General features: G+C 30.8%; 1 protein-coding gene across 3 annotated transcripts in view; it reads right to left on the bottom strand.

The window, feature by feature from the left end:
- MS3_00003548 (uncharacterized protein) overlaps positions 1-22,429 on the bottom strand; it is an 85,352-nt gene extending 62,923 nt beyond the window's left edge. For all 3 annotated transcript variants that reach the window (XM_051211373.1, XM_051211374.1, XM_051211372.1), the window contains exons 1-2: positions 22,360-22,429; positions 22,059-22,320 (exon numbers count right to left, since the gene is read on the bottom strand). In XM_051211373.1, coding sequence (XP_051071428.1) covers positions 22,059-22,287 — 229 coding nt within the window. In that variant the 5' untranslated portion in view covers positions 22,288-22,320; positions 22,360-22,429. The remainder of the gene's footprint in view (positions 1-22,058; positions 22,321-22,359) is intronic.
- Between the last annotated feature and the right edge of the window lie 283 nt (positions 22,430-22,712).

Raw genomic sequence — 22,712 nt, 5'->3', positions numbered from 1 at the left:
ATTTTTCCTAATAACCGTTGGAAAATATATCAGTCTAAATGATCATTAAGTACACTGTTGTATTTAACCGATCATGCAACATAATTAAATGGACCAAATTGAGATAGAAACCAGGTGTAACTGTTACCAAAAGATCTTACCACAAATATTTAGGCCTGCTTGTTCAGACTTTTTATGGTGATAGGCTTTTATTCAGAAATACGCAGTATAAATCTTAATTTCACATAAATAAATCGCATGTGGACGAATGTTGATACAGAGGGAAATGTATTGTAGACTGAGTCTAAGTACATTAAGAGCTTCTAGTACTATCAACTTCAATGCTGTAACTAAAAAAAACAATAATTTCTTGTATTGTTAGGAGAATATAGAATAACTTCTAAAAGAAATCGCATGCTTCTGAAACTTATTAGGGAACTGATGAACAAACATGTTCCATATATATTACGTGTAATTCCCATATTTTTTAACCGTTGATGCACTGCAGTGATATTACTTATGAGTCAAAACTGAATATCATGATTCTTTTCGCTTTTTACTGTAACATTCTGATATTTACAGCAATAAGTGTAAAATGTTATTCTGACAAGCTCCTATGTTTACCGTACAATTCAGTATTTAAACAATATGTCTTATACCTACCAACAGAATATACTCATAACATTTTGAGAGCTGTATATTTAACTGAGTTATGTGAATATAACATACAATGTATGAAAATGATCAACTGTTACGAAAATTATCCTAGTTAAAGATTTACCAGAGAAGTCAAAAAACCATAAACTATGTTTTTGAGAAATAAATATAATTTAACACCGTTTTTAGAACTGATTGCCTTCAGTTTATATCACAAGATACTGAAAAATGAAAAAAGATTAGCTTTTGCATTAAAACAATACCTTTTTATGAAAATTACATAAAAAATACACTGTTTAGTCTTTTTTCTGTAAATTTCAAAAAATAAAACAAGCTAAGAAAAGAAGGACCATGATGTAATGACAATAAGCAGCTGATTATATTATATCGGTAAAATAGATGAACATTAAAACACATAAAAAATAAGGAATTCAGAAAACCAACGCTAAGTCACATTGTAGAAACGATTTAAAAATATGAGTGAATCACATACTGTATATTGAAAGTACATTTGTAACCAGAAATAATACAAAACAAATAAGAACATTTTAAAGAAAAATCCTGAAGTTTATTTTGTTTAGTAAGTAATAGGGGTAAGTGATTTTATATCGTCTTTTGTGGTTAGTAGTGTTCGTCTAGACTTGTCTAGATCATTGAGGCGGTAACAACTTATGAATAAAATTGTATCAAAATTCATTTCATGTTTAAATTAACTCATTCTTGAATAGGTTAACGTGTACATCATGTGTCATTAGTAGATATTTTTCTGAATAAAAATGAAACAAGGATTTTTCAAATACTACCATTCAATTCGCTTTAACATGGTCTTTCTCTTTCATCTTTGCAGTTCTGCAAACACTGAAGATACTTTTTTAGTGTAGAGAAATATCAAAAATGATTATTCTTGGTTTGGTCAAAAACAGATCTCAACAACGAACTTAGACTAAAGCAGTACGCAGGCGACTCTGGTAAAAAGGTTCTTTATAAATTAATCTATAAATAATATGACCTATGAATAGTCGACATTTAAAATGGGTTTGTTTAACTATTGAACTGGAACACAAACTTATGACATTTATTATCACATTAGATCACAATACTGACCGAATATATTGGTAATTTAACTTCAGTCACAATGAGTAGGTAATAAGTTTTATTATAACCACTAAATAAAACCTCCTTGCAAAAACACTGATATCTTGCGAAACATTTCATTATTTTTCTAACGAACTACATTATTAAGAAGATCAGTGGACAAAAACTACTAATTACATGTAAAAGGAGAATTGTGTTCATTGTTTCAAATGAAATTTTATGTCTGTCATATTTTATTGTGTATCATATTTTTACTAGTTTTGAGCACAGTTTGACACAGTCAAAACTGTTTCCAGAATTACTGACACTCCAATATTAAAGGTATTATCCAATTACAAAGGCTCAATAATTGTTTCAACATATTAGAACAATGGACATGATTTATCATCCAAGATATTTTTTAGATAATTTATTCCGGTTTCATTAAGTTTTAAATCAAGAGCCAAACAACTTTTGTTTCAAGATTAGAATGGTGTAGTTTTCTTGAATTTTTTTATTCTCCCCTATGATCTGACTCTAATTTTAATGAGATTAATACCAAGGAGCCTTAAAATATGTAATCTATAATCACTTGGAATTATTTCTGTCAGTTTAAATAAATTAAAACATTTAATCACTGTAAGATAAAAACAATCAAATATTTTCGATAGTTTCGTTTGTTTTTAACATACTACTTAATAGCTGATGAGACAATATAAACCCTTTAGATTATTCTTAGTACGTGAGGTTAACTAATCAGTTTCTGTCAAACAATTGCTAATCACATCTACTTTATTGTCAGAAATGTGGGAGTTATTCCAAAAATACCTCACGTGGAAAATATAAAGGTTATTTTACGTTTTTTCCATTCATTCAAGATAAAACAAAACGTCTTTACACGCATACATACCAGGTTATGCATAAGATTACTAAATTATCTAATATACAAGAATAAAAAATCTAATCTCACACACTCCCTATAAAATGTGAGTTGATGAAAGTAACATCAAAGTGAAATTAATTACAATCTCCCAAAAAGAGAACTGTATGACTAATTTGTTATCCTGAAAACTAATTAGTCCTCTCCAGTTTTTCTTCCATTTGCGTACATTAGTATGAAACTATAAAACAAAACCTAGAGGACTAAACCTTAAACAAGTAACAGAGTTATTTTGTAAGTAAACCATTTGCAAAAATGAATTATATTTCAACATGAAATCCAGAAATTAGAGGAAACGTCTATAAGTTAAATACATAATAGTAAAGTACAGCTGAACAAAACTTAGGCTCTAGTAACTATCAGAAATATACTGATACAATTATATGAACTCAACTAAGTAAGTGACCATTAGAATAGATACTAAAATGAATCCACAGAGTTGGAATCCACAGATCTATTTATAAAAGAAAGGAACACATGTGGTATCAATACTCAATGTACATATAAAAATAAGTAAGCTAGACACAAAATGTTTTTCGTTTGTGGCAAATAAGTATTCAACGTAAAAGCTTCCGCGATCGCAAATTACAATGGAACGTGACAGAATACTATACTGTTTATTGACGGTGAACTCATTCAACATGATCAATTAGTTCAACATAAAGACAATTTTTAATCATCATCAATAACTTTGCACTTCTCAACATTGGTTAGTCATATGTCTTTAATTTTCTTATTGAAAAACCATTTCAGTGACTAAGACTTTATTTGGGCTCTTAGGTGGACTGAGTCACACGAACCTTTACTTGTAGAAGCAATGGTCGATATTTTGTTTCACAAATGGTCACTGTTTTTAATAAAGTTACTGCGTAACTTTATTAGATTATATGTTGGTAATGAAATAAATAAATTCATACATACATAAAGCCTTTATTAAATATCTCTTTGATTCATTTATTGATAAAAGAATCAGCATTAATTGATATATGTAATTAAAGTAATCAATGTTTTGACGATATTAGCAAGATAATGAGTAGTTAAATTAATTTCATACTCAACATGGATAAAATATTCACATTAACTAACAGTATGAGAAAGAAATAAAATCATTACCAAAAATATGCCAATTATTTGTTAACAAAAATAAATATTAGATAATTGACAAACGATTTAGACCAACACACACAGTATAGTAAGATTACTGCAACCAGCTTTAGAGTGTATGTCGAATGCAACATATAATGCTTTTATTCTTTTGCGTAATAAGTTAACTGAATAAACGTGCAGGATTAGTATCACAAAATTTTAGAAAGCACCGGTTATATTTAGTACATCAATCATACACTTATTGTACTTTTTGATTGAAAACCTAAAACTAGATTTTACATATCTTTTGTTTCAATATCAACAATTTAGTGAGGCTACTTCTTACGATTATTTAGTCAACTATCCATTAAAATTTTAGTCTAATCAGTCAATTAGTTAGGCTGTGTCAATCGAATATGAAACATAAAACAGAAGAAAGTAGAAAACTAAACTGAATATACGTAGTTCACTATTGACATTGGTTGCATAATTTCGTGGTTAGGAACGTGAAATATACTGAAACTATAAAGGTTCTCTAAGCCTAGCTTCCGTTTAGCGAAGCCTTTCAATGAGAGATGCCTTGGTTGGAGGCAATGTCTGTGAAGTGAAGAGAATATAAGCTGGTAAGATTATGAACTACTACTAAGTTGTCCTAGTCATATATAAGAAACGAATAGACTCTGTCTACTTCAGCACATAAATTAAATTGTAACCAAACTGAAACCTACACGGGATTGACTTATCAAACAAGACAGTAAGCCCCATTAACATTAGCCATGTGACAGAAATCAGTAGGAAAAATTAGGTATCAAGATAGCAAACACTGGTTAGTTGACTGTTTGTTTTATAACAGTCAGCAAAAGAAATAATTATGAAATGATTTTTCAGAATGATATATTAATAATGAAAATATATCTGTTTAGTTTTCCCCATTGTTTTGTTATTGAAGTGATATTAACATAAATTTGTTTCCAAATGTACATAGAGTTGAAACAATAGATAAATTTAGTTTTAAATAAAACTATAAACGAACAGTCCATCTTTTCCTAAAACTGAATAATTTGGACTTCACTACTTCTCTTATTGTGGAAAAATATGTATCAATAAATTTTAGTGCACTTATTGTGACCTCTGTACTTCAAAAGAACAACATGATTTTTGGACCGAAATCGTATACAAATGAACTGACAAAAAAAACCGACAGTAATCTGGATTGGTGACTATACCCTGAAATTAACTAGATCTTAAATTCATATGACCTACTTTGTACTGTGCTTATGTAATTTCTATTCAGATGCTACATTCTATTTCAATCGCTTTACTTAAAAGAGTGTGGAAAGGAGCTAAATGATTAATTAGTACGACTTAAGGCAAACTTATGCATACTGCTGAGATTACTGTATGATGAATGGTAATCAGTCAGGACTTTAAACGTATAACCCAGCATAAAAAGTCTGTTCTGTACAACTGTCCAAGAAATGCAAGAAAAAGATTATTATATGTAATAAACTAGGAAGTACATAGAAAGTTTATAACTTATAAACAATTTTAAATAATGAAGAAATATGTTTCAATCGCGTGTAATTCTAGTAACTTAAATAAAAGCACTGGGAAATTAATTTTTTATCATAGAAAAGCAACAGTAAACTGAATAATAAGTTATTTTTGTATTCTTATTACGTGGTTTTTATATTGCCGGTCACAGCTAATAGTGTGACAGATAATGTCCAAGCGTGTACATTACCTAGTTGAATTATCTCAGTATAATTGAAATTATACTACTTAGATTGTTTTACTGATTCTCATAAACTAAGTTAGACGAAAGTTTGGAATTCGATTTTTGCTTACCAACTATACATATTGCATATCTTACAACAAATTTTAATGACACAATGAAAAATACTAATAAAAAGCATATCAGGCTACGGAACAAAGTACCCAACATATCTAAGTCTCCAAATAAAAGTGAAAAGTAATAAGGTTTATAATCTTATATATATCACGTATTTCTAGTTGAAAATAGATTAATTTATCAACTCGGGTAATTGTTTGATTTCCAAGGGAGCATTACGAAACTTCGTTTAAGATTGGGCATAACAAACTTTAAAGCTATACAAAATAGATTTTTAAGTTAGTCGTACATTTTTTTATATAAATCACCAATAAAATTTATTTCTGTGATTATCGAAATTTTCTACATATACAAACTCAGCTAAGAAACTTCGTCCAATCACTAGCATCATTTTAACGTCGAGATAACCTCTGATTTCAATCCATATAATGAGATGGTCATAAAATTTAGGAAGTTTTGAACTGTAAATAAATTAATTAATTTCGTTAAATTAATGAAATTTAAATATTAGTTGAGTTGAAATATGATAAGGTGCGAAAAAGTAGTTATATATTGAGAAGGTATCGGTGTATTTTCTCAATTAGTTATCTTCTATTTAATAATTGGTCATTAAACATATTACCATGATCAAATACTTATTGCATAAATGATAGCTTTAATTATATATAGCTTATATTTATTCGGATGGGTTATCCATTTTTCTTCCGAAATATATTTAATTGAGACTAGCGGATCTACCGTGTTAGCAAACTACTGTACTCGCGAACAGTCTAAACGTACAATTTGGAAATACTTATAGGATAGTAGAAATGTTATTGAGGTGTGATAGTAGTTGCTAAATTTTTTTCAGTAAAGTCAGTCAGTCATGTACAACATAGATTTTGACACGTATTTACACTAGTTCAAGTTAACATACCCTATCAGCACAGAGACATTAAGTCGTCAGGTCAAATCGCAGAGTGGTAATAGAGGCAGTATTATTAATGTTAATTGAAAAGATTAGGCATAAAAGATAAGGTTAAAGAAAAAATGGGTTAGTGGAATAAAAGGATTACAAGAGGATTCATAAAGTTAGGGTCAAGTGAAGGCACCTAAACCATACTGAACTATTCTAATTCATTTCATACAACCTCGAATAGTGATTATCACGCGGACTCACACCAGGTGTTCAGCCTCTGCCAAGATGGCTCAGATCAATAGGCATTTACTTTGTGTACTGACACCATATCTTGGTTTGGCTGCCCCTAGCTTTCTGCCGACACACTTCCACACCAGCTGTCGTTGCGCACCGAGGTAGTTGGTGGATGAGCTTGCGTAATACACATTGTAACCATCTTATTTGATAAAGATTGATTACATCATCAATCGACTTGTCATTCTTACCTAGTACTCTGCATCTAACCTCAGAGTTGCTAATTTGATGGTCCAAATATATATGAGCGGTGTTCCGAATGCATTTGTGATCAAGTGCTAATGACCTAAAATGTCCATTTTAAAGACCACTTTCTACCATCATAAGGGAAAACGTCGAACTACTGAGCAGTATATTCATCTTTTGGTTGAGAAATAGTAATGCCGCCTACTCCACAACTGATGCAAGTTGTTAAAATTCAGTCAAGTTTCGATAATGTGTTAAGAAGACAAAGATTATCAGAACTATCTGATATATTAACGCAATACATTTCGAACAATCTGATCACATATATACTTGCTGAATCTGTGCAGAAATATCTTCAAGCATCAATCCACCAGGCTGATGAGACTTACAAGATAAGTGAAGTGATCAACATGCCAAACTACTTTACAGCGTATCATTAGTTCAGGAGTTGATGCTGACCAGTCCTAAAGCAACATTTTATACTTGATGGGAAAGAAAGGCATCCCAAACATGTTAGAACTGTTGTTTAAGGCACTCAGAAGACCACACTTTATCAGAGTCTTGATCAAACAGAACTGTATAATCTTTATATTCTAAATCGATAAGTGAATCAATCTTCTGGTAGGAGATCAACCCCTGAGGTGAAAGAGGAATCTCCAAAATGATATCTATGACTAAGTTTAATGTATGTTAAGAAAGTAGACAACTCTGATAAACCCTACTTGATGCTATGAATCCTGAAGATATTACGCCATAAGCTCTGACTTAACCGATAAAATTCGGGTTAAGAACTTGTGCAAAGTTAGTACACTTTGACACTGCCATAAGATCTGTACATCTGTGGAATCGAACGCTACCTTAAGGTCAAGAAATAAAACAATGGTTGGAAGTTGTTAGCTATGACTGTGTCGTAGTTTTTTGCCAGTATATCAACGTATACGACTGGAACCAGCCTAGTCCCTCAACCACTGATTAAGGATTGGATGGTTATTTAGGCTAATGTTTTAGATGCCAAGTAAGTCAGACTGACTACTCTGTTGCTATCAGACGAGGAATTTTGTTCTTTCTCACGGACTAGAATGTTCAGAGATCGAAGCCAGTAAGATGCGATTGTGTCCAGTTCCTAGACGCCAACTAACATCTAAGTTAGTCTAACAAATGAAGTGGATCATCGTCTTTAAAGACCTCTGTGGTTAATCTATCGGGACCTTTTGCTCTCCCTTCTTACTAGATTAGCTATCACATTTTTAAAGCGAAGGTATATTTACACTGAATCCGACCATGTTTAATATTTATCTGATGATTAACTTTTTCTGATATAAGAAAACTTCTAGAGTGTGGATAGTCATATTTCATGTATAACAAAGAGAAATTGGAATATTTATTTTTAAATGTCTAGTGACCACTATTTACTATTTATATCCACCATTACCAGTCAACTTCTTCAGCACTTTTATCCAGAAAAACTAACAAGAGGTCAGTTATTTGAGAGAATATCTACTTTTATCGCCTTTTCTTATGAACGTTTAGTCTTATTACTGAATTTTTCTCTTTTGTCAAGGACAATAAAAGTTTATGTTATATTCTCAGTGGTTCTGTAATATGCGGCTAGTGATTGCTGAGAAAATTTTATCTTTTTTACTTCTGACTATAAAAATTAGCGAAGTATTTTTGCATAATAGTAGTAACATTTCATTCACTCCATTATAAATCTTCACAATCAAAGTATCTTTGTCACAACTTTTTAGATTACACTGATTGAATCTAGTGGATACTAGAATATCTACACAATCTTACGTGCTATCAATTCTTGATAAAATCTAACCTAAATATAATTTTCTCACATAATATACTGTTACGGACAAATAAGCTATATTAAAAAATATATTTGTCGATAATTAGCTACTTAGAAATACACATTTGCTTGCTTTAATTTTTCATAATAAAAATAAAAATGTTACACTTCATTCAGCTGTTAAATAGCTACGTTCCTAAAAACACATAGAGAACGAGTAAGTGTTCAAATCACAAGCTCCGTTCAATTCAAGTTGACCAAAGGTTATTTAGAGATTATAACTGAATTTTCATTTGTGAATGAAAGTATATATCAAACTCTTACTGTAAGGTATAAACTAAGAATTATTTTTAAAAAACCTTGTACTTAATTTAGACTTTAGCTTTTAAAAAACTACATTCATATATATTTTTATTATTGAATTGAGACTTCCATATTATTCCGTTGAATTAGCGGTTAAATTCCAATCATTGACATTCAATAATGAAATAATTCACTTCTTTCAACATTAAATCTGCACATACTTCAGGTTTAAAATTCATTAAACTTCGATTTATTTTTCCAATAAAAAGCAGAACAAAAGCACTGAAATACTTGCACAGTCTATATTATTTACTTTTTTTTCTCATGTAATTTGTCATGTTATTGATATACAAAATTTTGTTCCGTCTAGCTCACAAATTACGCGTCAATCAATAATCTAAATAATCAATAAGAATTCTAAATAGCACATCACATTTCTTGCTAACATTCTGAGTGAACATTTTTAAATGATTCACCTCTATTTCTTTATTTGGATTTATACTGTATACACTGAATAATAATAAAATGTTATACCGAGAAAATACCTCTGATAATCGAACAAATAAACAGATAATTAATTTACCTCTAATTTTGTCAAACATCGACTTATTTTTTTAATGATTAACCCACTCTGTTATGAAACAGAAGTGCTTATCAATCATACTGAATCAGTCTGCTTTTTTTTAAATAAATAATTAAGGGATTAAAGCTCGGAAATTTGTTTTAAAATATCGAAAATTTAATACCTAGAAGTAAAATTGTTAGTATTTGTGATCCAAGTGTTAAGTTTGAATAATAATATCCGAAGAAACCAAGGGATTTACAACTAGTATGAAAGGAGAAGTTATTTAGTTGTACATCGTAACACATAACTTTTTTCGAGTAATATACTGATTACGCTGTATGGATTTAGAATGAAAGCCCACCTGCTCACACTCTAGGTCACTAATATTAATTAATACTAAAATAGTAGTACCCTACACGCGTAGTAGTTTGCCATTGACTGGATAAATAATAATTACACGACAAAGAGAAGAATAACAAAGCGTTAAATCTGAACAAACTGCTTTAGATTACTGTCGTAAATATTAATTAAAATAAGATTCTAAGAGTACTTATTTGCGAAGCAAATACTACATAAATACGAAAAATTTCTTAATTTTCTCAAAATTCTAATAAACCTGGTAAACAAACTATAAAAGTTCACACTAAAATAGTGGGAATTTGTTTATGCGAAGTAATCTCATTTCAGTGATTAAAAAACAGAAGCATTTCATTGTATTACGACTAATCAAAATAAATAATTAAAAAACAATTGATTAATCTCAGATTAATTTCGGAATCACTTACATTGACATCACGGTCAGTTAAAAACACGATTAAGTTATTCATTTGTTGCATTCTATTTCGAAATCTCACGTCAAGCCGTGTCTTTTATTAGAACACAAGATATAAAGGCTTACAGGTAAGTCCCAGAGGTAATATCAGCCAAAGTGAGAATGGTCATCTGACACATTTTTGTATTTAACACTAGCCTCACTCTATAGTGATGTAATTCGACTAAACCAGAAAACTCAAAAGACAATATTTTAAATGTACAAACAAGTAACTTTTAGGTATGCGATAAACCTAGTCGCTTTAGTTAGTGTTATCCTGATACAAAAACTGACTGGGTTAGATGAAAAAAAGAATCATTGCGAAACTATTTGAGCTGATTCAATTGTCATGATAACTAGGACAAATTCAACAGTATCACTGAAGATCTACGTTATACAACGATTTTCACAAGAGTTTATCTTTTCTTGAAGATTATTGATGGTTCCATGATTAACGTAGACTTGTAAACATGAGTTGAACTTAGTTAAAACAGTAGAACTAGGATTATAGGAGGATAAGAACAGAAATGGGGTAACAAAGAAGATACAAATCCCAGTAACACATCACACTAAATAAATATTTTGAAAGTTGACTATACTGCCGTCTCCTTTACTGAATTATATTATCTACTGATTGGTACTCTCGAAACTAGATCAAACATATTAAGTAAAGATCATTTACAAAGTGGGTCCTAAATATTATGGTTATTTTATATTAACGAGTCAATTATTCATACCTAACTCAGAATTAACGTCTTACCACTACATCAATCAAAGTGATTACTATTTAGCTACTACAATCATATTCAACGGCCAACCGATTATGTATAATTTTCAAACTTTTATGTTCATTTAAATGAATTCACAAATGATTCAACATGGTATTACGGTAAGGCAGAATATTGTCAGTTAATGTATTCGTTTATAATTAGAAATTCCGCAACACCAGGACAAATTTACTCCAAGGTAAATAAAAGGAGTATTAACAAAGCGTGAGAACTAAAGTTTGCATTATTAAGACTACTGTTATGTCACAAAATGTATGACAGATGTACTTTATCTAACCATGCCACTTACGTTTCTGAAACACACTAAATAGAGTTAATAACAAGTTACAAATATCTGTTTATTCTTATGATTAGTATATTCACCTGTTTAAATCTAAATTATAACACATTTAATCAACAATGATACACTTGACAGGGCAAGTTTTAACATGGTCGTAATAAAACTATAAATTATTACTTGGCTCTTTGCGTGCCCAGGCGACTATCAATTCCATGACATTGTATGACTATTTTGCTTCCCAGTTGTTTGACAACCGTGTGCTTATTCCTAAACATTCAGTGTATATATATTAGCTGTATTATTTAGCTTTTGATTATTATCTGACTATCCTGAATGTCTACAGAAGAATGGGATGGAGGTTAATGAATTAAAACCGGTAGCAATTTTCTTATAGGGTGGAAAATAAATAGAATTTTAGAAACTTTTATTTTATTTTTGAAAGCTAGTACAAGGTACCACAAATTTGAATGGTACTTACGTCAAATATACTAATGAAACAAATGATTCCGTGAAATAACTATCTTTTATAATTCCTGAGTATAACTTTCTGCAGTAAAAGGGATTTATTGTAGTCTGTGACAGAAATTAAATATTATTAAATAGTAATTTTAACAAAATTCTTTATCAGAATACTTTTTTGTCGGTACGTTCTATTAAATTACAGCTATATCGGCTTATATTTTTGAAGTACAACTAAGACACCCATAATTTCTACAACAAGTAGGTTTCAGTAATTTTAACTCTAAGATTAAAACTCTATCATATTCACGTGAATAACATCACATGCATCCCACTATAGTAACTGGTTATATTTTAGAAATGTTGCGTGGTACAAAATAGTTTGGTCATCATTAGAAACTAACTCATAATTATTGGTGTCAGTGTAGTAGAAAATTTTAGAATTTTATCTGTTTATTATAAATTGTCACACATGTGTGATGCCCTTCTGTTCCCTGTCCTGATAAACACAGTCCAACTGACAATAATTAATTATTGGGATCTTGCTAAGGATTATATAGTGTTTGTACTAAAGTTTATACTTCACTTGCACGACTCACTGATTTTGCCTTGAGTAATATTGAATCGACTTGAAATTTGAAGCTACTATGAAGCTATGCAATTTCATGTATCTCTACATTGTTAAACATTAAAATACTTTTTCATAAAACAGCATTGATACCAAACGTTTAAATTTTACCACCCAAAATACAATGATTGTACAGTTATTAAGGACTAAATATAACAGTAATTAAAATACGAACAGATATCTATCTCCATAGAGTAAGTGAATCCATGGCCCCATTCAATGTCAACTAGTTGATGAGTAGCTATCGAATAAAACAAAGAATTAACTTAGTCATCAAATATTAGAGTTTATTATTCAATTGACTCTCAATCTACTACTGAGTAGAATGACATCGATATCTTGACCGATTGATGTATAACAGTAAATTAATATGCAGGTTATTTCAACGTTCGGTACCTGATATGATTAAACTAATGGTGAATTCGACGAATTACAGGATTGTCTGAGACCTGAGATTCTGAAACGATATTCATTTAGATAAGTCTAAATCTTAAAGTAAATTTTTATTTTACCAACATTAATCAACGTTTGTGATACTGTATTCAGACAAACGAATAAGTAGAGGTTATTGACAAATTTAAACCTTTATTGATATTGATTAGCTAAAAACACTGTTTCATTTATACTACCCTATTTCTCATATGGGCTTTAATCCTACTGTCAACTATACATATTAATAATGATATTCATCGAAACTAACTGGATAAATTCTCCTGTGATTTACAAAACTGTTTCCGTGATACACCATTTCTAATGAACTACATACTTCTGGATGAAAAGAAAACTAGAAAAACCGTCGTACAGTTCAAAAGCAGACAAATTTGCATCTTACAGTAGGTTTGTGTTTTTTTATAAACACACAAACTTTAAACCTGAAGCATTATATGATAAGTTTTAGAACAATCCATTTACTTAAGAAGAGTCGACGAGCAATTTTTCGGCTAACGAGAATGAACAATAATGTAGGATGAAATAAATGAGCTTTATCGTGTGGATTTAATCGACGATTCAATGGCTAATGTAAACGTGAGGGGTTAACTTTATGTTTACGAGAAACAAACCACGAAGTGTATTGACCATTTCCAGTCAATATCTTATTCATAATTCTTAATGATATACTGTGCCAAAAGGCAAGTACAAAGTTTAATTTTAGTGCACACAGTCAATCAAAAAGTCAATAAAACGTGTATCAAATATTCACATCACTGATGTTTAATACTTTGATTGATCAGTTTCTTTTGACATTCGTGCACCCGCAATATTGCCGTTAAGTCACAGGTAAGTAGATAAGAATGATAGCTATCACTCGAATCTAGGACGTGCGTTTCACCATATTTGGTTCTCGCCAGTTGAGTGCTCCTACATCCTAGATAAAGCAATGGCTTTTTAAGAGAACGGTACTGAGTACGAGTCCTAGAATGAACATCAACTTTGGAATTCAAATACATATAGCTGATGAGTCCCAAATATGACGAAGCGCGTGTCCTGGAACCCAATGTTATAATCAAACTAGGTTTTGAAATAGATTTTTCAATTATTTGAATATCAACACTGTCACTAAGTATCAAATGCCGCCTACTAAATAATAGCGTCTCATTATAAGTCAATAAAAAAACTAATATTGAGAAAATCAATGTTATTCTCGCACTTATCAAACAAATAAATTTCATATTAGTTTCATGGATTGTGCATGTTTCTAAAATCCAGTCGAGTTCCTGTTATAAGCACCTAGGCCTTGTGTTAACCATTTGTTCAATAAGTTAAGTAATCAGTAAGCTCAACTACTTGGCTTATCCTTAAACAGTACTACCGAAGCCGAGTGTGTAAACCTTCATGTACTTTATAAGTGAATTAAGTCCTTATAATGATAAATATGGAGAACAAAATATTCTGTAGAATATTCTAAAACGAGTTCAGCGAATCCCGGCATAAATTCTTGTTTTGCTTTAAGAACATTTGGTTTTCACACTTAGGTCAATAACAAAGAAGGACAAGTGAATCAATTTCGTCTTAATGTAACTACATAAGATTACAAGATTACTTTGTCTGAAAAATTCTCAATGGAGTTAAACAAATGAACTGTTTTAAGTCTTATAATATTGGTAAACCATGTAACACTAACATCCAATTATCAGGTTTTATGTACTGAAAAATACTTGATCTTTTACCGCGTATTTTGAATTCGGGAACTGGTTGAAAAATTTTCTGGTGAGTGGCCCGTGTTTGATTTGTTTATTAAACTCAGTGAGTAGCATATTTTATTAATATAGGAACCACAGCTAGTGATAAAAAGCGTTAAACGAAAGTTTTTTGTTCCAACCACTATCTGTGATTTTGAATGCAAACTTTTAAAACTTCATTTTACATTTATTTATAATGGTTTATTTTCAAAGCAACATTTTATCAGAAAGAAAATCAACTGAAACCGCGATAAAATGAAAACGTTTGTGCGAAAAAAAATTTTATAACACCACATCGTGAAACAGACAAAATATTTAATTTAAAAAGAACTCATAGGGAAGAGAGTATTTTTAGTCATGTGATCTAGATAGATTTAGGCTTCAAAGTGGAGTATTTACTATTCCACGAAACAATGTACACTACTCTAATGACATACGTCAATGTGCCATGAAATGTTTTGGAAAGATATATTGCACAATGTCCAAATGCTAAAGCTAACCATTTTGTAGACTATTCCTGAAGATCTTCAAATGGCAAGAACTAATTTAACAATCTAAGAGCAGATTATATTATCTTCTATACTATTAATAAACGTTCAACAGTAAAGATAATACTGAGACGAATAATTTGGCTTCAGAACAAAACCATACACTAGTGCATGTATTTTTTTCCAACTTATCGAAAGAAGTCATTTTTAGCATATTTGAATCCGTGTGCTTCCATGTTACAATCATGTAACTATTTCCTGAGCACCACTGACTGGCTCGTTTCTTGAGCTATAGTTATTGTGTCTTTAAAATCTAATCAAGTCCCTAGTTCGGAAGAATTTTGAGAGGGATAGATTTTGGTGAAGAGAAGATTTTTTTGTCATGAACACTTCTACATGATATTGACTAACAGTATTCCGTTTAAGTAGTTACAGTGGGTGTATTTTCATGAAAACAATTGTAACAGAAACAAATTTGGATCTCTGGTGAGTCATTTTGTTCTGATTTTTCAGCTGTTTAAAAGGTGTATTTGAATAATGAACCATCAAATGGAAATCACACTTCCGAAAAATTTTAAATTGATGAATACCAAATCGTTTGGTTTGTATGTATTTCAAACCCGTAGTTATTCTCTGTTTATTGTCAATCAACCAACTGGTCACATTAAATTGAATGAGTAGTTATAATAGCAAACTAGTTTCCAAATACATATTGTATTATTCCTTTTTTAGGTATTTGTTCGCTTACAATCTACTTGATTTAGATTAGCTGAACTTCAAACAAAATCATTATCGTGATACTTTTATTACATAATACATTCTAAAGGTATTTCAATAACCTTTCTAAGATTGAGCATAAAAATACACAAAAGGGCTTATTTGTATTACGTTGCCCTGCTCGCTTTACACTCATGTTTACTTGGTAAAACTTTTTTTGAATTTATACTAAATGATTTGATTAGCAGCTCAAATTACTTTGGCTTTGTTATGTTATTTGCCTCATTCTTTGTTGAATGAGTATCTTAAATAGAGGAGATCAAACTCCATGTCGGTATGGTCCATTCGAATAAAAATAGCACTCCAACTTCTACTGACTAAATATTAGTGAATAAAACACTAACAATATGCTTTCGTATTAATTTGTATTTATCTGCAAAATGTGTACTGAAAACTGCACAATTATAATTCAGTTGGCATACAAAAAAGTTCACATGAAGAATTCAGAAGGTAACAGTCGAACCAATGAGCTGAAATCCAGAACACCATTTAAATAAGAGACCTTAATGGGTTTGTTCTGTAAAAATGTTTTATTATTTTGTTGAATTTCAAATGCTCTCATTCAATGATCTTTTTAAACATAGAACTTATGCTGTTCAGAGACAGGTAAAACACGGTCATACACAATTCTACAGGTTAACTATCATTGACAGGCAACTTCAAGGCCAGCCATTCAGCATTATTAGATAACTGTTGTATCAGTGCTATATGTGTTATTTTCCCGCACCACTGAAATAACCGCAAGTTCATTTATGTTATTTTCTAATTTTCTTGTGTTGATTGTAAGAAGCAAAATATCGCATTGCAATGTTGACTGGATCGATGAAACAATGTGACTTTTAAGCAGCAAAAATTACCTATACAATTAAGTTTGTATTTAACAGTCATCACGACTGGAAAAAGCCGTCATTTCGTTCTCCTGTTTCAAGTGTGAGTAACCAGCCTAACTGGGATCATTGTCCTCATCACACGATCGAAAGGAAACAAGCCTCATCTTTTTTGTTTTACATTCGACCTTACTCGTTCAAATGTAGGCACCATCTTTTGTATATTCAAAAAGTAGAGAAAGAGCTCTTTATCTTCATTTTATAAGATCACCCTAACACTTTGACATCAACGAGCAAGAATGTTTTTAAAATTGTTTAATCTTCTTACTTTTTTTAGTAGTCACTTTAAATTGTAAGCAGTTGAAAAAAATCACTAAGGCGTGAATTCATCCTAATCTTCAAATGATTTGTTGTTTTTATATGCACACTTTTAGATAAATTAGTGGCAACAAAGCGTACGTTTACTGTTTTTCTGGATATAATTATCGTTATGAATTTCACGTAAGTTAATCTTAAGCTACCTTTTTTAGTAGAAAGCTTGCACAGTTACTAACAGTGAAGTAAAAATCATTATTTCAACATTTGACATAAAAATATCCACCGTCTTTTACGTTTATTGGATAGCCATGGGAGAAGGTAAATAATTATTTAGGCTAAGAAGTGTCTATATTCATAGCACAGTATGATAACAAACTTAGCCAAACAATAAACTCATTTGTGATTACATAACTTCTCTTATATTCTGGCCATTTTCTAAAACGTTTTACCTATATACCACTATACCTGGCCATTGATAGTAGCTGATAAGCAGTAAATAAAAATAGGTCTACTAATTGAGCGTTTATATTTTTGTGCATTTTATGACCTTCGTTAGTTATGTAAAGGGAAATGGTCCCCATAGACTGCCAATAATTACTACTGAAAATGTTCAAAAACATAACAGAAACTGATTTATTATAAACAAAGTAATAAAAAACCAGCTCTTATATTATGTAGACATTTAATGGAATAAATGTTGATAAAACTTAGAACAGGTAATTTTCTATGCTTAAAAGAACTTTTGCTTTCATGAGAAAAATAATATCAAGTATGAAGGAGGCAGTGATAATATTATCAATGGTAACAACTTACATGATAAAGCAACTCAATGACTTGACAATTATACTTTAAATTCAGTCTCGCTTTTTGTTTATAGTGAAACAGACCCATTCGTTGTATTTAATCAACACTCTTTCGTGTATTTAATATCAGAATCATGGTCATTTCTAAACTTATTAGTATTTGTATCTTCTGATATTAAAATCATTTGATCCTGTCCTCTGTATATACGAAGTATTTTGAGACGAATCTGTTCACAAACGGATGTTGAAACTATTTGGTTAATTTTATGCTAAGAACTTGACTAATACAACTCATAAAGCGTTTAAGAGCTAAGGTAATTTTACTGGTAGTAAAATCCCGAAAATTCGTTTAGCTATCGAGAAACGTTCTGGTATCATAATGATTTACCTTAAGTGAGTATCAGAAAGTGTACTTTTTCAATTATCACACTTTGATGATTTATTCAGCAAGGCTTTAGTATATCATAATCCATCTTATCGATCTTCCAAAGATCTACACCAATTTGTACTGACAATATATTGGATTAAACTTTACTTTATCAATCGTAATTCACTTTATGAATTATTTACCTCCGAAAACCCTTCTTGTAACTTAAGTTTTAACAAATAGAGATATAACTTTTTAGTTAGACTCAGCAAGGACAAATTGATATCAAACAGAGCTATAATTTACATTACCACAAGCTATCTTATATGAAGTCGATCCCACTTCCTGCCGATTTCTTTCAACTAGCTGCCAATGAAACATACACATTACAACGAGATCTATAGAACTGAATTTGGACAGAACTACGCACACGTGACACTAGTAACTACTCAGAGGTCAGTCGTGGCAATGAGATAAAAAAGGATAATGTTTAACAAAAAGTAGCTCAAAAATAAAAACTTAGTTGCTTTAAGGCTGAAAACACTGATCTCTTATTATTCAATACCACTTTCTTTAATAATCGTTTTCTTTAGAGGCCATAAGATGTGGAAAACTTCTTAACTATGCCTGACTTAAGTAACTAAATTGGTTTAATTAAACGTTATTTTAACGGGAATGGATATTTAACACATTATTTTTACACAAATAATTCTGTTTTATGACTGACAAAAGTCGCACCAAAATGGAATATTTAAAACCATCCACCGAATTTGTTTCAAAACATGAATTTAAATAAACATATTCACATTTATTTATCATAAATATAAATGATAAGAACATGGAAAAACTAAATAATCTCCAACTTAATAATCTTTTACATACCTACTTACATATTAAGATATTTTAGATGGGTATATAAACATACTTGAAAATGGAAGTGTTTACAACAGGATAAATAGAAGTAGTTATGATATAATCTAACAATGGTCGAATGCAGAGGACTTGATATTTATGGAACTGGTTGTGAAGATTTATAAACTTGGGATATTTCCTAATACTGTCTGGCTAAACTTCCTTTGAGAAATATATATATATATATATATATATATATATGCATATAACTTTCGAAACTTTAGACAGTGAATATTGCACATCAAATATTTATTTGAAAAACACATCACTTCAAAATTATTTGCTTAGAAATGCTGTTTTCGTTGGAAAGCTATGTATATTTATGAAAGCATGAAAAGTGGCAGTGAAAGACTACAAAACGCTGAGACGTTTTAATAACTTTTCAACAGTATTTCATGCCGACTTGAGGAAAATAAAGTTTTTACTGCTTTCATAGAACCCAGGAATTTACCTGCAACTTTTTTATTTGTTTTATGTTCGTCAGTTGGCTGATATATAAACAATTTACACGAGACATTTCCTGACTTAATTACGATCCGTTTTACAAATGTCAATATTTTTTTCAAAACATCCTTGTGCTTAACCGAAAATGCTTGACTAAGGTTTTTCAAGGGAACAAATATTTAGGTAAAAACCAAAGCTATTAGTAAAAATAAACGGATAGTCTTGTAGCACAACTAAACTTTTAAAGAACTATGACGAAATGATCCACATATTTAAAGTAACTAAGCTAGATAAATAGTGGTGGTGTATGGACGATAAATATTTATCCAGAATAAACCTACACTAAGTGAGAAAAAGTGTTGAACAGCGTAAGTTTTATGCTTGTCAATCATAATCATCACACGAACCGATAGACTTTAGAAGGATTAATTGCTAAAAGTGTTGTTAGATGCCTGAACAAATGGATGGTGGAAAAAATATGTATACTTTGGGGACATTTTCGGATCCTTTACTCTTAAGCCTACAAATGATGTTGATCTGTCGAGTATGTCCTCTACGATGTTTGTACTGAGCCAAATTCTACATATATCTGTTTGACTTAAACTAATGAAGGTGCCTAAAATTAGGGCTAAAATTTCAATGATGATGATCAAGGTGATAAATAATATGGGTCCTAATTATCTTACAAGCAACAAAAAGTAATACGTATCTGTATTACCGTAGTTTCACGGAACTATTAACTAATAAATGGTACAAAAAGGCTCAGACTTTTACAGATTCTCTACTCAAAGCAAGATGTAAAGAGGTATCACGATGTCACTGTTTATTTAGCAACAGAACTCATCATCATTTTGCACGACTAATCACTGATAAGTAGCACATAGCAAAGTCTTATATCCTGTCAGATATTTTGGTAGTTTTAATCAGCTTTTAAGCTGGAGCCCATCAGGAACCCCACAGTAAATCCGATTATGGTTCTGTTTCACCTTACAACACAAAGTAAGTTGCTCTTAAAGTATTAGTGAGATTAGTAGAAGTCGTGTTTAAGTCAGATCGTCTAAACTGGATAAAATGCTCAATCCCTAGTTAGTGTGAGGTATACCTGCATACAAAACGTGGTAGTTGGCAAGATTCGTTGTATTAAACATGAATGTGCAAGCCTACTTTGCGACTGAATTGTTTAGTCATTGTAAGTGAAGCTGACTGAACCTTTAATAAAACATAATATTAAATATTTTTATATAGATTTGTTTGAACATTTTGAGCAACTGAGCTACTATCAAATTAACAGAATGTTTATTCTTTCATTATTACCAGGTAATCAAATGCGGGCTTTCTTTTAAGATTACAATATCTGAGAAAGACATATTTCGCAATCTTGGCACGCTTCGTGAAACTGCATACAACTTCTTCGGACGCTACCTCTGCGTCCTAAAATTAGTTGCTCGCTTGTTTGTAAAACCCTAAGAATTAATAAAATTAGTATACAAGATCACTTTGCCTTCATTGCATGTCATATCACTAAACATTGTAATTGAAAATTTTTCTAAAATATAAAACATAGATGCCCCTAGAACAAGTGTCGTCTGTTCATTGTATTGCATTTTCCCGCTAGCTCGTTTGCTAGCCATTACATTTATGTTCAGGTGGATTAGCTTATTTTCATGTATATTCATTTTCATAGTCAAGTTCTATACTAATTTCTTCGTGGACTAAATTATAGGTCAGTAAAAGGCTTAAAATGGTCTTGGCGACTTGTACATATAGATCCAAGCTCAACCTATAGGATTTATGGTAGACAAAAATTTAGTTGTAAGAGAAGCTTTAGGGAAGTTAGTTAAATTCATTTCCTCCTTGAAATGATAATGAAGTGGTTAAAGGTATACGAGCAACCTTTAGAATAATCCCGTAAGAAGCACTCTCCCTACGTTTAAAAGGTGCCAAAATCAAAAAAAACTACCTACTGGTGGATCAGTCATTACAATCTGATTTACTGTATCCAAATGAACATACCACTTGTACAAATAAAGTTAGCACAATGTAGGTTTACAAAATTTTGAACTTGGGATAACAATCAATAATAATATGTAGTTAAACGTAGAACTTTTAGGAAAGCACAAAGCTTTATAAGGAGAAAGCGTAGGGAAATGTTGTCATACTATAAAATATTTGAGTTCTTAAGGTCGTCTGGTTCGTGGTCTTAAAAGAGCGTTGAATGTACTTTTGCTCTCATAAACAACGTCTTTACACATTCATTAAGATAAGTTTAATTTAAACAAAAGGGCTTAACAGCCTTAGAAAACGAATAAAGAATTTCTCGATAATGATTTGAAACAACAAAACTCACCTTCCTCACAATCTCCACGGAGAGTAGCATCAAGTAGAACGCAGTTATCGGTAAATTTCACGTTTAAATGATGTGATTTACGAGGACGAATGTTCTTTGGATGTTTATCTGATGTCTGCATTTGTCGCTCATAATTCCTCCAGTTTTCAAGCTGCAACTGACGATTAGCTTTTGCAGCTTCGATTCTTTTCATATCTAATGCTGGAGAGCCATTTTGTAAATGATTCATTATCGACACTCTAGTCCTTGGCTTGTAAATCAACTAAATTTGTATAAAAGTTGTTATGAAGAGAAGACTAACAATACTCCATATGATCTCGCGGAAAAAAATACTAATTCAAAATATCGCAGCAGTATTGAGACGAGATATTGAACTATTTAAAAAAATAATATTGAAATCCATCAACAAGCAGAAAAGGTGAAGTAGGAAATCTTGAAACACCTGAAATACATACTTGCTATCAAGTTTTCATAGTGTAGTATACTCTACAAATGGATAATGATACTTATTAGGTTTTGAACTTTCATTAATTACAGATGCGAGTAGTAACTTAGGTAGACTCAAATGCTTCAAATGGCTCAAATAGTTGTGGATGGAATAGAAGAAGCTTTCAATTAACGGGCTTTCGTTTTTGGTAGCAGTGGGTCATCAAC

Source organism: Schistosoma haematobium, chromosome ZW (assembly GCF_000699445.3).
Source record: "Schistosoma haematobium chromosome ZW, whole genome shotgun sequence".
NCBI classification, from domain to species: domain Eukaryota; kingdom Metazoa; phylum Platyhelminthes; class Trematoda; order Strigeidida; family Schistosomatidae; genus Schistosoma; species Schistosoma haematobium.
Note: the sequence above shows the minus strand (reverse complement) of the source record. Positions and strands in the feature narration are given on the sequence as shown.